The sequence below is a fragment of the Bufo gargarizans genome, unplaced genomic scaffold (assembly GCF_014858855.1).
Source record: "Bufo gargarizans isolate SCDJY-AF-19 unplaced genomic scaffold, ASM1485885v1 original_scaffold_1315_pilon, whole genome shotgun sequence".
Classification (NCBI taxonomy): Eukaryota; Metazoa; Chordata; class Amphibia; order Anura; family Bufonidae; genus Bufo; species Bufo gargarizans.
In genome coordinates this window covers 127,157-143,128 of record NW_025334305.1, presented here as the reverse complement: position 1 = coordinate 143,128, position 15,972 = coordinate 127,157, and the positions used below count along the sequence as shown (strand labels likewise).

The following is a 15,972-nucleotide window of genomic DNA, read 5'->3' as shown; positions in this document are numbered from 1 at the left end:
GGTCTAATGTCCATTCCTTGTGTTCTTTAGCCCAAACAAGTCTCTTCTGCTTGTTGCCTGTCCTTAGCAGTGGTTTCCTAGCAGATCTTCTACCATGAAGGCCTGATTCACACAGTCTCCTCTTACCAGTTGTTCTAGAGATGTGTCTGCTGCTAGAACTCTGGGTGGCATTGACCTGGTCTCTAATCTGAGCTGCTGTTAACCTGCGATTTCTGAGGCTGGTGACTCGGAGGAACTTATCCTCCGCAGCAGAGGTGACTCTTGGTCTTCCTTTCCTGGGGCGGTCCGCATGTGAGCCAGTTTCTTTGTAGCACTTGATGGTTTTTGTGACTGCACTTGGGGACACTTTCAAAGTTTTCCCAATTTTTCGGACTGACTGACCTTCATTTCTTAAAGTAATGATGGCCACTGGTTTTTCTTTACTTAGCTGCTTTTTTCTTGCCATAATACAAATTCTAACAGTCTATTCAGTAGGACTATCAGCTGTGTATCCACCTGACTTCTCCACAACGCAACTGATGGTCCCAACCCCATCTATAAGGCAAGAAATCCCACTTATTACACCTGACAGGGCACACCTGTGAAGTGAAGACCATTTCAGGTGACTACTTCTTGAAGCTCATCAAGAGAATGCCAAGAGTGTGCAAAGCAGTAATCAAAGCAAAAGGTGGCTACTGTGCAGAACCTAGAATATGACATATTTTCAGTTGTTTCACACATTTTTGTTATGTAGATAACTCCACATGTGATAATTCATAGTTTTGATGCCTCCAGTGTGAACCTACAATTTCCATAGTCATGAAAATAAAGAAAACTCTTTGAATGAGAAGGTGTCCAAACTTTTGGTCTGTACTGAATGTTTTTTTCATCGCTTGGAATTACACTTTTAGTGATGTACGGTGCCATTCACCTGAGGTGGTAGATGATGTGACATTTTTATAGAGCACGTCGTTACCACGGACCATAACGCCATTCTATGACGGAATGCATAACGGGATGCCTTTAAAGGACTCCCCTGCATAACGGAAATGGGACGGATCCGTTTGGCAGCCCATAGACTTCTATTATGCCTCTAAAGGCATTCCGTTATGCATTCCGTCATAGAATTGCGTTGTGGCCCGTGGTAATGTAATCCATAACGCAATTCACCTTTTACCACCAAATGAAGTGTGAACAAAATGTAAAAATAAGAAATTTGCTCCTCTCTAGTCCCCATGATCAACCCAATTAGGCCAGACATACTGCATGGCAGGACTGATCATGGTGAAGTAAAGCGATTGTGCAGTGGCTTAAAACTGACGGATAGGTCATCAATATCAGATCGGTAGAGCTCGGACTCCTGGCGCCCCTGCCGATCAGCCAATCAAAGGGGCAGCTGTGTTTGTGCAAGCACTGCTTCCTCTTCAAAATGACTTGTGTTATTCACTGGACCGGCTGGGGTGCTGGGACTCAGACACCCGTCAATCCGGTAATGACGACCCCCCCCGAGGATAGGTCATCGTTATTTCCTGGATAACCACTTTAAAAAGTTGATTACTTACAGTGATACATTTTAAAGATAAATGCAAATTAAAGGGGTTCTCAAGTCTAATTTAAAACCTAAAATAAAAAACATTACACTCCCACCTCAGCTCCGTTGCCTGTGGTGCCGGTCCGGTCCTCCTGCCACTGCTTGCTTACTAATGCAGCGGTGACGTGCTGCGGCCAGTGATTGGCTGCAGCGGCGCTGTACTGACACATCACCACTGCAGTAAGAGGACCGGACCAGCACCACACAGCAAAGAGAGAGGATATCAGCATTTTTTATTTTAGGATGTTGTCCCAGATTTTTAATGATCTCAGACAACCCCTTTAACTAAACCCCTTTAGTGCGCTAACCTTGTCCTCCGATTTCCAGGAATTAATCACATTTCTAGCACAGAAGCAATAAAAAATAATTCACAGCAGTCACTGTACAGGTCGCCCCAACGAAGTCCAGAAATAACAAAACTGGATTCTTCTCTAACACAAAGGGGAAGATTTATCCTCTCCCTTGCACCTAAAAAGTAGCATTAAGAAGTCGCTAATTACCGTATTTTTCGCCCAAGGTTTTAGAGGAGGACAATAAGAAAAAAATATTTCTTGCTCATATCATTGGGGGACACAGGACCCTGGGTATAGCTTGCTGCTGCCACTAGGAGGCAACACTAGGCTGAAAACGGTTATGCTCTCTCCAGACTGGAGGGGGTATAGCTGGCAGGGGAGGAGCTAACAGTTTTTAGATTAGTGTCGTAGGAGGCAGACCTCCCTGCTTAGCAGGGTGGCTCTGTGGCTTATTTTATTTTCTCTTAATTTTATTATTTTTTCACAGGTCTTGGGGACCCAGAGTTACAATGCTGCTCTGTATCCCCGGGAGGCTGGCCGATGTCAGTTGTCCCACCGCCTTTCCTCCCCCAAGAAGACAACTGGACCAGGGCAGCCTAGCTCCCCTGCCTCCCACCAGCAAGAGGGCCAAGAGCTCCAAGCCCTTTACTGCCCGGTCCCCTGCCACTTCGGTGCCAGCGGCCGTAAAGGTCGCCATTCCTCCTGTGACGCTTTAACATCCCCACCTCCTCCCGGTTCCCATTCACAAGTGTCCTTCCTGGGCAACGCGCTGTCGAAGGGGGAGATTGTGGATTCGGATGCAGAAATGGATCTGGAGCAGTCTTCCCAGATTGCATCCATGGTGGATAGTCTAGTATCTGCTATCCAGGATACTTTTCAGGTACAGGAGGACCTTCCCTCCACGAGCCACCAGGGGTGTCTTTTTTGCGTGCAAGGCAGTACCCTAAATCTTTTCCCTTGCGCGACGATTTTTCTGTGGTTGTAGCAGAAGCTTGGGAACAGCCAGGTCTAAGCTTCCTGGTTTCAAAGCGCCTGGACCTGCTCTATCCCTTTCCAGCTGAGTGCGTGGTGAAATGGTCCTCTCCTCCGAAGGTGAACCCATCGGTTGCTCGCCTAGCGAAGAACACGGCCATTCCGGTGGCAGATGGCTCCTCTCTCCAGGACCCGGTGGACTGTTAATTACGGCCAGTGGATCTGCCCTGCGACCCATTTTTGCCTCTGCGTGGGTGGCCAGGGCGGTCTCGGAGTGGGCCCTCCACTTACACCAAGACCTGGCAGCGGATCACCCTATTGCGGAACTCAAATCCTTGGCAGACCAAATCTCTCAGGCAGGGAAGTACCTCTATGAGGCCGCTCTGGATGCTGGTACTATGGTCGCGTGCTCTTCTGCTCTCGCGGTCTCTATTTGCCGGGAGCTCTGGCTTAAAGTTTGGGCTGCAGATTCCTCCAAGCGCTCGCTTTCTAGCCTCCGTTTTATGGGGCTCGATTCTTTGGTTCCCGTCTCGACGAGATCATATCGGAAACGACGAGTGGGAAGAGCACTCATCTTCCACAACCCAAGGCGAAACGTTCCTTTCGTCCCAGAACTTCGACCTCCCGTTATCAGTCCTTTCGGAGGTTCTCTGGCATCCGTGAGGCAGCTACCTCGGCGGCCAGACCGCTCATACAGGACCAGCGAAAAAAGCCATCCTTTAAGCCTCAGCTCACTCTGGACACTCTCTCCTGATTTGGTTGGATAGTGAATCTGCGAAAATCCTCCCTCAGTCCTTTCACCCACATCAGATTCCTCGGCATGACGCTGGATTCGGGCATGGCATTGGTGCGCCTTCCGCAGGACAAGAGACTGGACATCCAACGGTCAGTGCGTCTGCTACTTTGGCGCCACAGGACGTCAATCCGAATTTGTATGCGGGTACTGGGGATGATGGTGGCCTCCTTCGAGGCAGTCCCATTCGCTCAGTTTCACACCAGGTCTTTTCAGCATGCCATTTTGTTTCCTGGGACAAACTTACGGATTCGCTAGATCGGGAGATTCACCTGTCTCGGCAGGTTCGGTTGGTGGATACCTCCTGCACACCTGACGATGGGGAGATCTTTTCTCCCAGTCTCATGGATGGCTGTTACAATGAACACCAGTCTTCACGGTTGTGGGGGGGTCTTAGCCACCCGGACGGTCCAGGGCATTTGGTCTCAATCGGAGTCCATACTGCCCATCAACATCTTGGAGCTCCGGGCAATTTATCTATCCCTTCGCCATTGGACTCCCCTACTTCAGGGCCATCCGATCCGAGTACAAATCGGACAATGCTACGGCGGTGGCTTATATCAACCACCAAGGGGGGACCCACAGCCTGGCGGTGATGAAGGAATCTGTGAAGATTCTGCAGTGGGCGGAAGAACAGGTTCCGGTGATATCTGCGGTCTAAATTTCAGGAGTGGGACAATTGGACGGCGGATTTTCTAAGCCGGACGACGGTGGACCCGGGGGAGTGGTCTCTTCATCAGGAGGTGTTCGAGGCTCTCTGAAACCTTCATTTTGAAACACAAGGGTTTCTCGGATGCGGTCATTAGGACTACGATTAGAGCCAGGAAACCTTCATCATCCAAGACTAATTACAGGACATGGAGGCACCTCCTCCTGGGTTCACGGCTCACTCTACCAGGGCGGTCGGGGCTTCTTGGGCTCACCTACACCACGCTTCTGCGTTAGAACTGTGTAAGGTGGCAACCTGATCCCCCTTACACACCTTCACAAAATGTTACCGGGTGCATTCTCTGGCCTCGACGGATGCTGCTCTCGGCCGCAGAGTCTTGCAGGTCGCAGTGTAGTGACTTCCGTGAGGGAGTTGTTTTTTTTAGACATGTTTTCTTCCCTCCCTGGGGACTGCTTTAGGACATCCCACGGTCCTGTGTCCCCCAATGATATGAGCCAGAAAACAAGATTTTTGTGAACTCACCTGTAAAATCTCTTTCTCGCTCTATTCATTGGGGGACCACCATTGTTCTTAGTGCGGCATGTGGGGTCCATGGGTTGCCAGTTCTTGTTTGGTTTTTCTGCTTCTCCTACTGCTGGAGCACAAACTGATATGCTCTCTCTAGACTGGAGGGGGTATAGCTGGCAGGCGAGGAGCTAACAGTTTTCAGCCTAGTGTCACCTCCTAGTGGCAGCAGCAAGCTATACCCACGCTCCTGTGTCCCCCAATGAATAAAGCGAGAAAGATTCACAAAAATCTAGTTTTTTTCATTAGAACTCAGATCAGACCAGCGATCAGACCCCTAACGTTAATAAGACCCCAACAAGACCTCAGATCAGACCCACAATATCAGACCTCACATAAGAGCCCCATGTCTCTCATCAGCCCCCAGCAGCCCCCTTTGCCTCAAATCAGCCCCCACTGCCTCTCAGGTTAGCCCCCATTGCCTCAGACCAGTCCCCAGCAGCCCCATATTGCCCCACATCAGCGCCCAGCATCTCCATATTGCCCCAGATCAGCCTCTAAATTGTGCTCAGCATCTCAGAGTACAGAGCCCTTACCGCTTCCCGGTCCTCCGGTACTAATGAGCGCTTCCATAAATGGAAGAGCTCATTAGTATTCACCCCATAAGACGCAGGGGCATTCCCCCCCCCCCCCCACTTTTTTTTGGGGGGGGAATGCTTCTTATGGGGCGAAAAATACAGTATGTTTGCAATTTTTTTTTTATTGTTGCATCTGTCACTTTGTAGGCCACCCTCACCACTTTTCAGGAAGGGAGGGGGGGCTTGGCAAGGGTGGGAAGGGGCATGGACAGAAACCGTAACGGTTTTATCTTCATTTACACCACTTTCCAGAAAGGGAGGGGGGGGCTTGGCAAGGGTGGGACGGGGCATGGACAGCAACCGTAACGGTTTTATCTTCATTTACACCACTTTTCAGGAAGGGTGGGGGGGCTTGGTAAGGGTGGGACGGGGCATGGGCAGCAACCGTAACGGTTTTATCTCCATTTACACCACTTTCCAGAAAGGGAGGGGGGGGCTTGGCAAGGGTGGGACGGGGCATGGACAGCAACCGTAACGGTTTTATCTTCATTTACACCAGTTTTCAGAAAGGGAGGGGGGGCTTGGCAAGGGTGGGACGGGGCATGGACAGCAACCGTAACGGTTTTATCTTCATTTACACCAGTTTTCAGAAAGGGAGGGGGGGCTTGGCAAGGGTGGGACGGGGCATGGACAGCAACCGTAACGGTTTTATCTTCATTTACACAAGTTTTCAGAAAGGGAGGGGGGGCTTGGCAAGGGTGGGACAGGGCATGGACAGTAACCGTAACGGTTTTATCTTCATTTACACCACTTTCCAGAAAGGGAGGGGGGGCTTGGTAAGGGTGGGACGGGGCATGGACAGTAACCGTAACGGTTTTATCTTCATTTACACCAGTTTTCAGGAAGGGAGGGGGGGCTTGGCAAGGGTGGGACGGGGCATGGACAGCACCCGTAACGGTTTTATCTTCATTTACACAAGTTTTCAGAAAGGGAGGGGGGGCTTGGCAAGGGTGGGACAGGGCATGGACAGTAACCGTAACGGTTTTATCTTCATTTACACCACTTTCCAGAAAGGGAGGGGGGCTTGGTAAGGGTGGGACGGGGCATGGACAGTAACCGTAACGGTTTTATCTTCATTTACACCAGTTTTCAGGAAGGGAGGGGGGGCTTGGTAAGGGTGGGACGGGGCATGGACAGTAACCGTAACGGTTTTATCTTCATTTACACCAGTTTTCAGGAAGGGAGGGGGGGCTTGGCAAGGGTGGGACGGGGCATGGACAGTAACCGTAACGGTTTTATCTTCATTTACACCAGTTTTCAGGCGTCAGTGAAGCCAGAGATGTAAGATTTCTGTTTAGGAACATGGACTGCCGGAGGAGGCACCACATGTGTGATGAGGCCTGAGCCTTGTCCCAGATTAGGCGCACCCACCAGCATCGCAGGGGATAGTAACACTGGCATCGCAGACAATCATTTCAGGTGTTACTCTCTCACTGCATCCCTCACTTGTCAGACATTAGAAATCCCATAAGATTGGGGCCACACGGCGCTAAAACGGTTATTTCTACAAAATGTTACCTTCTGAATCAGTAGTTAGCAGATTTCTGAAAATCATTGCATACAGTCTCCTGAAACAGAGAGATGATAATTTACATCTAGATGGACTTTCCGACAGGGTTCCGAGCTCCATTTGCAGTAATACCATAAACATGTCCGTGCATCCCACCCCAGATACCTGTGCAGCGTTTCATCCTCTGTCCGAATATATACACGGAAAACATAGGAAACACCGACCGCACGGTCCAGATTTATTCCATCATTTACAGGAAACCTCCACAACCTAAATCTCACCGGATTGTTTTGTGGAAATCATCCATTTTGATCAACTTTAGTGTAATGTGCATGGGTACATTTACCCCAATATAGCAGCCGAAATACGAGCTAAGGCCAATGAGCCCCCAATAATCAGGTGGCCCCCATTATTCAGGCTGTTTGTACTGTACTAAGAGGATGACTAAGCTCTAGTGCCCACCTATTACATCATGATATAGATGTGCAATTACTTAAAGGGGTTGTCCAGGCTACTGATGAGGTATCCTCAGGATAGTCATCAGTATCAGATGGGTGGGGTCCGGCACCTCCAGCGATTAGCGGAGCGGAAGGGTCTGCACACTGTATTTCAGGAGCTCTGCACTTGAATAGGAGCTGCACTGCAGTACCCAGCATGCCCACTGCACAGCTGTCTTATTCTACATTCATACACTGTTTAGTTTAATCCAGTGCCGCAGCCACCCAAACCAGCTCATCAGAGGGGGTGCCAGGTGCAGGACCGCCACTGATCCGATATTGCTAGTATCAGCACATGTCAATATCCATATCTGGATACCTGAAACAACCCTAATCTGAATACTATTGTAATTGCAGGTAATAAACAATGTAGCATAGCCCCCGAGTTACTCAATACAATGCATTTGTATAGCACCACCGGCTGTTATTCTTATTTCTTTGTCCTGCTCACTGAGAAGGTCGCACATGCTCAGTGTCATCCTTCATCTGCCTCCTGAGCTGTGATACGCAGAGCAGGGACACGCCCCCTGAGCTGCAGCAGAAAGGACACTGCCCTTGAGCTGTCAGCTGGAGATAAATCTAGCAGAGCAATGAATGGGGAGATCTCTGGATCCATGTGAGGTCCAGGACTGGCTCTGGCTTTGTTAGAAAGAGGTTGTCATGTCCTATACGATGTCTGGTTTTCAATGTTTAGATTTGTCCTGGGATAACCACTTTAAGTGGAAGGGGGTAAAGGAAGATAACAGGACACCCAAAATAATATTGGGGTCAATTTTATTCTACAGACTGAAAAAATCCCTTCTGGAAAATGACATCAAACATTGATTGTTAGAAGCCCATCAGTTACCTGGGTTCTTTCACAGAGAAGCTCTGTACCCCAAATAGTTCTCCGAGAGGATCATTAGAGCAGTGGACAATGTGCTGCTGCTTCTTGTCATACAACTGCTTGGCCATAATGTACTGACCAAGATGGTGAAGCACCTACAGAGCAAGTACAAAGACACAGCAATAACCAGCATACAGAATATCACAGCATCATACATCATCATCAGGGATTGTGCACCCACCTCTTTCATTGTAAAGGTTTCCTTCTTGGCACCACCAGATTGTAACAGATTTAGCAGAAGAGCATTTGGTCTTACCTTAAAAATAAAGAAAATGTTGCATATGAACATATAATGCCAAGACTGAAGTGTAGGTTTACAGACTTACACAGAGAATGCTATGACTCACTGATAACACCTCCCTATGTACAGCTATCAGGGACTGACAGCTATCTCTGTATACACACTTACACAGAGAATACTATCACTGATAACACCTCCCCTGTGTACAGATATCAGGGACTGACAGCTATCTCTGTATACACACTTACACAGAGATTACTATCACTGATAACACCTCCCTGTGTACAGATATCAGTGACTGACAGCTATCTCTGTATACACACTTACACAGAGACTACTATCACTGATAACACCTCCCCTGTGTACAGATACCAGTGACTGATAGATATCTCTGTATACACACTTACACAGAGAATGCTATCACTGATAACACCTCCCTGTGTACAGATATCAGTGACTGACAGCTATCTCTGTATACACACTTACACAGAGAATACCATCACTGATAACACCTCCCCTGTGTACAGATACCAGGGACTGACAGCTATCTCTGTATACACACTTACACAGAGAATACTATCACTGATAACACCTCCCCTGTGTACAGATATCAGGGACTGACAGCTATCTCTGTATACACACTTACACAGAGAATGCTATGACTCACTGATAACACCTCCCCTGTGTACAGATATCAGTGACTGACAGATATCTCTGTATACACACTTACACAGAGAATACTATCACTGATAACACCTCCCTGTGTACAGATATCAGTGACTGACAGCTATCTCTGTATACACACTTACACAGATAATACTATCACTGATAACACCTCCCTGTGTACAGATATCAGTGACTGACAGCTATCTCTGTATACACACTTACACAGAGAATACCATCACTGATAACACCTCCCCTGTGTACAGCTATCAGGGACTGACAGCTATCTCTGTATACACACTTACACAGAGATTACTATCACTGATAACACCTCCCCTGTGTACAGATATCAGGGACTGACAGCTATTTCTGTATACACACTTACACAGAGAATACTATCACTGATAACACCTCCCTGTGTACAGCTATCAGTGACTGACAGCTGTCTCTGTATACACACTTACACAGAGAATACTATCACTGATAACACCTCCCCTGTGTACAGCTATCAGGGACTGACAGCTATCTCTGTATACACACTTACACAGAGATTACTATCACTGATAACACCTCCCCTGTGTACAGATATCAGGAACTGACAGCTGTCTCTGTATACACACTTACACAGAGATTACTATCACTGATAACACCTCCCCTGTGTACGGATATCAGGGACTGACAGCTATCTCTGTATACACACTTACACAGAGAATACTATCACTGATAACACCTCCCCTGTGTACAGATACCAGTGACTGACAGCTATCTCTGTATACACACTTACACAGAGATTACTATCACTGATAACACCTCCCCTGTGTACAGATACCAGGGACTGGCCGCTATCTCTGTATACACACTTACACAGAGAATACTATCACTGATAACACCTCCCTGTGTACAGATATCAGTGACTGACAGCTATCTCTGTATACACACTTACACAGAGATTACTATCACTGATAACACCTCCCTGTGTACAGATACCAGTGACTGACAGCTATCTCTGTATACACACTTACACAGAGAATATATCACTGATAACACCTCCCTGTGTACAGATCAGGGACTGACAGCTATCTCTGTATACACACTTACACAGAGATTACTATCACTGATAACACCTCCCCTGTGTACAGATATCAGGGACAGACAGCTATCTCTGTATACACACTTACACAGAGAATACTATCACTGATAACACCTCCCCTGTGTACAGATATCAGGGACTGACAGCTATCGCTGTATACACACTTACACAGAGAATGCTATCACTGATAACACCTCCCCTGTGTACAGATACCAGTGACTGATAGATATCTCTGTATACACACTTACACAGATAATACTATCACTGATAACACCTCCCTGTGTACAGATATCAGTGACTGACAGCTATCTCTGTATACACACTTACACAGAGAATACCATCACTGATAACACCTCCCCTGTGTACAGCTATCAGGGACTGACAGCTATCTCTGTATACACACTTACACAGAGAATACTATCACTGATAACACCTCCCCTGTGTACAGCTATCAGGGACTGACAGCTATCTCTGTATACACACTTACACAGAGATTACTATCACTGATAACACCTCCCCTGTGTACAGATATCAGGGACTGACAGCTGTCTCTGTATACACACTTACACAGAGATTACTATCACTGATAACACCTCCCCTGTGTACAGCTATCAGGGACTAACAGCTATCTCTGTATACACACTTACACAGAGAATGCTATCACTGATAACACCTCCCCTGTGTACGGATATCAGGGACTGACAGCTATCTCTGTATACACACTTACACAGAGATTACTATCACTGATAACACCTCCCTGTGTACAGATATCAGGGACTGACAGCTATCTCTGTATACACACTTACACAGAGATTACTATCACTGATAACACCTCCCTGTGTACAGATACCAATGACTGACAGCTATCTCTGTATACACACTTACACAGAGAATATATCACTGATAACACCTCCCTGTGTACAGATCAGGGACTGACAGCTATCTCTGTATACACACTTACACAGAGATTACTATCACTGATAACACCTCCCCTGTGTACAGCTATCAGAGACTGACAGCTATCTCTGTATACACACTTACACAGAGCATACCATCACTGATAACGCCTCCCTGTGTACAGATATCAGGGACTGACAGCTATCTCTGTATACACACTTACACAGAGATTACTATCACTGATAACACCTCCCCTGTGTACAGATATCAGGGACAGACAGCTATCTCTGTATACACACTTACACAGAGATTACCATCACTGATAACACCTCCCTGTGTACAGATATCAGGGACTGACAGCTATCTCTGTATACACACTTACACAGAGAATACTATCACTGATAACACCTCCCCTGTGTACAGCTATCAGGGACTGGCCGCTATCTCTGTATACACACTTACACAGAGAATACTATCACTGATAACACTTCCCTGTGTACAGATATCAGTGACTGACAGCTATCTCTGTATACACACTTACACAGAGAATACTATCACTGATAACACCTCCCTGTGTACAGATATCAGGGACTGACAGCTATCTCTGTATACACACTTACACAGAGAATACTATCACTGATAACACCTCCCTGTGTACAGATATCACTGACTGACAGCTATCTCTGTATACACACTTACACAGAGAATACTATCACTGATAACACCTCCCCTGTGTACAGATATCACTGACTGACAGCTATCTCTGTATACACACTTACACAGAGAATGCTATGACTCACTGATAACACCTCCCCTGTGTACAGATATCAGGGACTGACAGCTATCTCTGTATACACACTTACACAGATAATACTATCACTGATAACACCTCCCTGTGTACAGATATCAGTGACTGGCCGCTATCTATGTATACACACTTACACAGAGATTACTATCACTGATAACACCTCCCTGTGTACAGATATCAGGGACTGACAGCTATCTCTGTATACACACTTACACAGAGAATACTATCACTGATAACACCTCCCCTGTGTACAGATATCAGGGACTGACAGCTATCTCTGTACACACACTTACACAGAGAATACTATCACTGATAACACCTCCCCTGTGTACAGATACCAGTGACTGACAGCTATCTCTGTATACACACTTACACAGAGATTACTATCACTGATAACACCTCCCTGTGTACAGATATCAGTGACTGACATCTCTGTATACTGTCAGGATAATTATAGGCCCAAAATGAATCAAGCCCAAATTTCTATGTTAAATAGTGTGGCATCTGCCATTTTGTAATATGTCCACCATTTTGTGTGAGCTTATGGAAAGGCTACACAGTCCTAAAGTGTATTCTTATATTTTTCTCTATAATTATACCAGTTGGAGGGAGTATTTGCTTCCTTACAGATTATATAAAAAGACAAGACATTTATCCATATATGCTAGTTATAGTGGATTTGATTATATACATATATGTATCTATAAAAGGCCATATTCTTATTTATACAAAGATGGCCGAAAGAGGTTCATGAAAGTTCAGTATGTATAAGGTTCATATTGAATATAGAGAGCATTGTTCATTACAAGGAGGTTTTTGTATAACTTACCAGTAAAATCTCTTTCTCTGTCTTCATTGGGGGTCACAGGAACCGTGGGTATAGCCATGTCCTCTAGGAGGCGTTGACATTAGTAAAAGCTGTTAGCTCCTCCCCTGGCAGCTATACCCCCTCCAGCCTGGAGAGAGAGCTTCAGTTTGTGTACAAGCAGAAGGAGAAGCAAGCCAACCAAAGAAAAAACATGGAACACCAACCATGCCAAAAGGACCTAGTGGGGTTCAAACCAGCAACTGCTCAACTGTGGTCATACAACAAAACTGGGTGGGTGCTGTGTCCCTCAATGAAGAGCAAGAAAGATTTTACTAGTAAGTTATACAAAAATCTTCTTTTCTCGCCCATATTCATTGGGGGACACAGGAACCGTGGGACGTCCAAAAGCAGTCCACAGGGAGGGAAAAACTACAGACCCATGGTAGCAAGCGTCCTGGCAGGCATCCAAGAATCTGCCGCCTGCAAGACCATGCGGCCTAAGGCAGCGTCCGCCAATGCATAAGTATGCACCTGGTAAAATTTGTGAATGTGTGTAAGGAGGGCCAAGTAGCCGCCTTACACAACTGAGCAGCCGAAGCGCGATACCTCTGAGCCCAAGATGCGCCCACCGCTTTGGGGTAGAAGTCATGATACTTAAGGTCAGAACTCTGCCTCGGGTGCGTTATGCTTCAGCAATTGTAGACCGAATTTGGTGTGCGACTGCCACCTTGAAAGCCGCCAATCCCCTTTGAGGACCCTCAGGAATGCCAAAAAGGGGATCCGTACGGCGGAAGGGATCGGAGACTGCTAAATAGATCTTCAGAGCTCTGACAACAACCAATAGTGTAACTCCGTTTCCTTATGGTGAAGGAGATGGGCACAGTGAGGGAAGGACAATTTCCTCGTTGATATGGAAGTCAGAGACCACTTTCGGAAGAAAAGAAGGGACAGGCCAGCGAACCACCTTGACCCTATGAAGAACCAGGAAGAGTTCTTTGCAAAGAGCGCCGCCAACTCAGACACCAGTCTGATGAAAGTGATAGCGACCAGAAAAAGCTACCTTCCAGGACAGGAGTTGGAGAAACTCTCCCACAAGGGCTCCAGGGAAAGCCTGGAGCGCTGAGAGGACTAAACTCAGATCCCAAGGCAGTAAGGGAGGACGGTACGGAGGAACCGTACTAGCTACTCCCTAAAGAAGGTCCTTACAGTCCCTAGGGAACCTGAGAGCGCTGGAAAAGAATAGAAAGCGACGACGCCTGACTCTGCAAGAACTAAGAGCCAGAACAAGGTCCAACCCTGATTGTAGAAAGGACAGGACCGTGAGGAGGAAAACGAAGTGGCAGAACATTTCGGCTTCCACAGAAATCCAGGAAGGACCTCCAAGTCCTGAATAGATCCTGGATGATGCAGGCTTGCAGATGACATCCACCGAAAAAAATCTCTTCGCATAGAATGGCGGTCTTAATAGCCACGCCGGCAAACCAAGAGACCTAAAATACTAATGGAAGACCGGACTCTGCGAAGGAAGGATATCTCTGAGTGACAGTGACCAGGACATCACCTAGAACAGGGGTGTCAAACTCAAATTCATCGGGGGCCGCATCAGCAGTTTGGTCACCCTCAAAGGGCCGGTTGTATCTGTAGGACTATGTGTCCACTCTTTATTATCATAAATTATTGTCACTGCATTCAATTATTACTGTTTTTTGTAATAATGTAAGTAATAACTAGCTCTGAAACAGGGGCGTAGCTATAGGGGGTGCAGAGGTAGCAGTCGCTACCAGGCCCAGGGGCCTGAGGGGGCCCAAAGACCCTTGTGATGCATACAAAAACACTGGTATTATAGAAATGCTGGTCAAGTTACACCTCTGGCTGGAGGGAAGGGGTTAGTTCAATAATTTAGCATGGTAGGGTAGTTCCAATTTTTACATCAGGCAGCAGAAAGGCTATATGCTTCCCTGCTCCTGACCACAGAGCACTGAGGGAAGGGGGCCCAAGCTGAACTCTTGCACCAGGGCCCATGAGCCTTTAGCTACGCCCCGCTCTGAAAGCTTGACCTGCAAGCGCTGACTGGGGTCACATAGCATTATACTGATTTATGATGCTATGTAACCCTTACAGTTCTGGAATGTGTTGGATAACACTGACATAATGCTGTCAGTGTTATCCAACACATTCCAGAACTGTAAGGGTTACCGTATTTTTCGCCCTATAAGACGCACCGGCCCATAAGACGCACCTAGGTTTTTGAGGAGGAAAATAAAAAAATATATATTTTGAACCAAAAAGGTGTGCTTTTGGTGGGTTTTGAACTAATTGTGGTCTGTGGATGGCACTGTTATGGGGGGTCTGTGGATGTCACTGTTATGGGGGATCTGTGGATGGCACTGTTATGGGGGATCTGTGGGTGGCACTGTTATGGGGGATCTGTGGGTGGCACTGTTATGGGGGATCTGTGGGCGGCACTTATGGGGGATCTGTGGGCGACACTTATGGGGGATCTGTGGATGACACTGTTATGGGGGATCTGTGGGTGGCACTGTTATGGGGGATCTGTGGGCGGCACTTATGGGGGATCTGTGGGCGACACTTATGGGGGATCTGTGGGCGGCACTTATGGGGGATCTGTGGGCGGCACTTATGGGGGATCTGTGGGCGGCACTTATGGGGGATCTGTGGGCGACACTTATGGGGGATCTGTGGGCGACACTTATGGGGGATCTGTGGGCGACACTTATGGGGGATCTGTGGGCGGCTCTTATGGGGGATCTGTGGGCGGCTCTTATGGGGGATCTGTGGGCGGCTCTTATGGGGGATCTGTGGGCGGCTCTTATGGGGGATCTGTGGGCGGCTCTTATGGGGGATCTGTGGGCGGCTCTTATGGGGGGATCTGTGGGCGGCTCTTATGGGGGGATCTGTGGGTGGCTCTTATGGGGGGATCTGTGGGTGGCTCTTATGGGGGGATCTGTGTATGACAGTTATGGGGGGGGGGGGATCTGTGGATGACACATATATAGCATCTTATGCTATGTGTCATCCACAGATCCCCTCCATAAGTGTCCCTGTAGTAGTGAATGACCCTCAATACACGGGCTAGGGGCCGGCATCTGCTTTTATAATGACAGCGGGGCC

The 15,972-nt window shown here is 47.5% G+C and overlaps 1 protein-coding gene across 1 annotated transcript in view; it reads right to left on the bottom strand.

The window, feature by feature from the left end:
• LOC122923180 (E3 ubiquitin-protein ligase Mdm2-like) overlaps positions 1 to 15,972 on the bottom strand; it is a 56,261-nt gene that overhangs the window by 20,707 nt on the left and 19,582 nt on the right. Inside the window, exons 4-6 of the mRNA XM_044273914.1 lie at positions 8,515 to 8,589; positions 8,295 to 8,428; positions 6,959 to 7,008 (exon numbers count right to left, since the gene is read on the bottom strand). Coding sequence (XP_044129849.1) covers positions 6,959 to 7,008; positions 8,295 to 8,428; positions 8,515 to 8,589 — 259 coding nt within the window. The remainder of the gene's footprint in view (positions 1 to 6,958; positions 7,009 to 8,294; positions 8,429 to 8,514; positions 8,590 to 15,972) is intronic.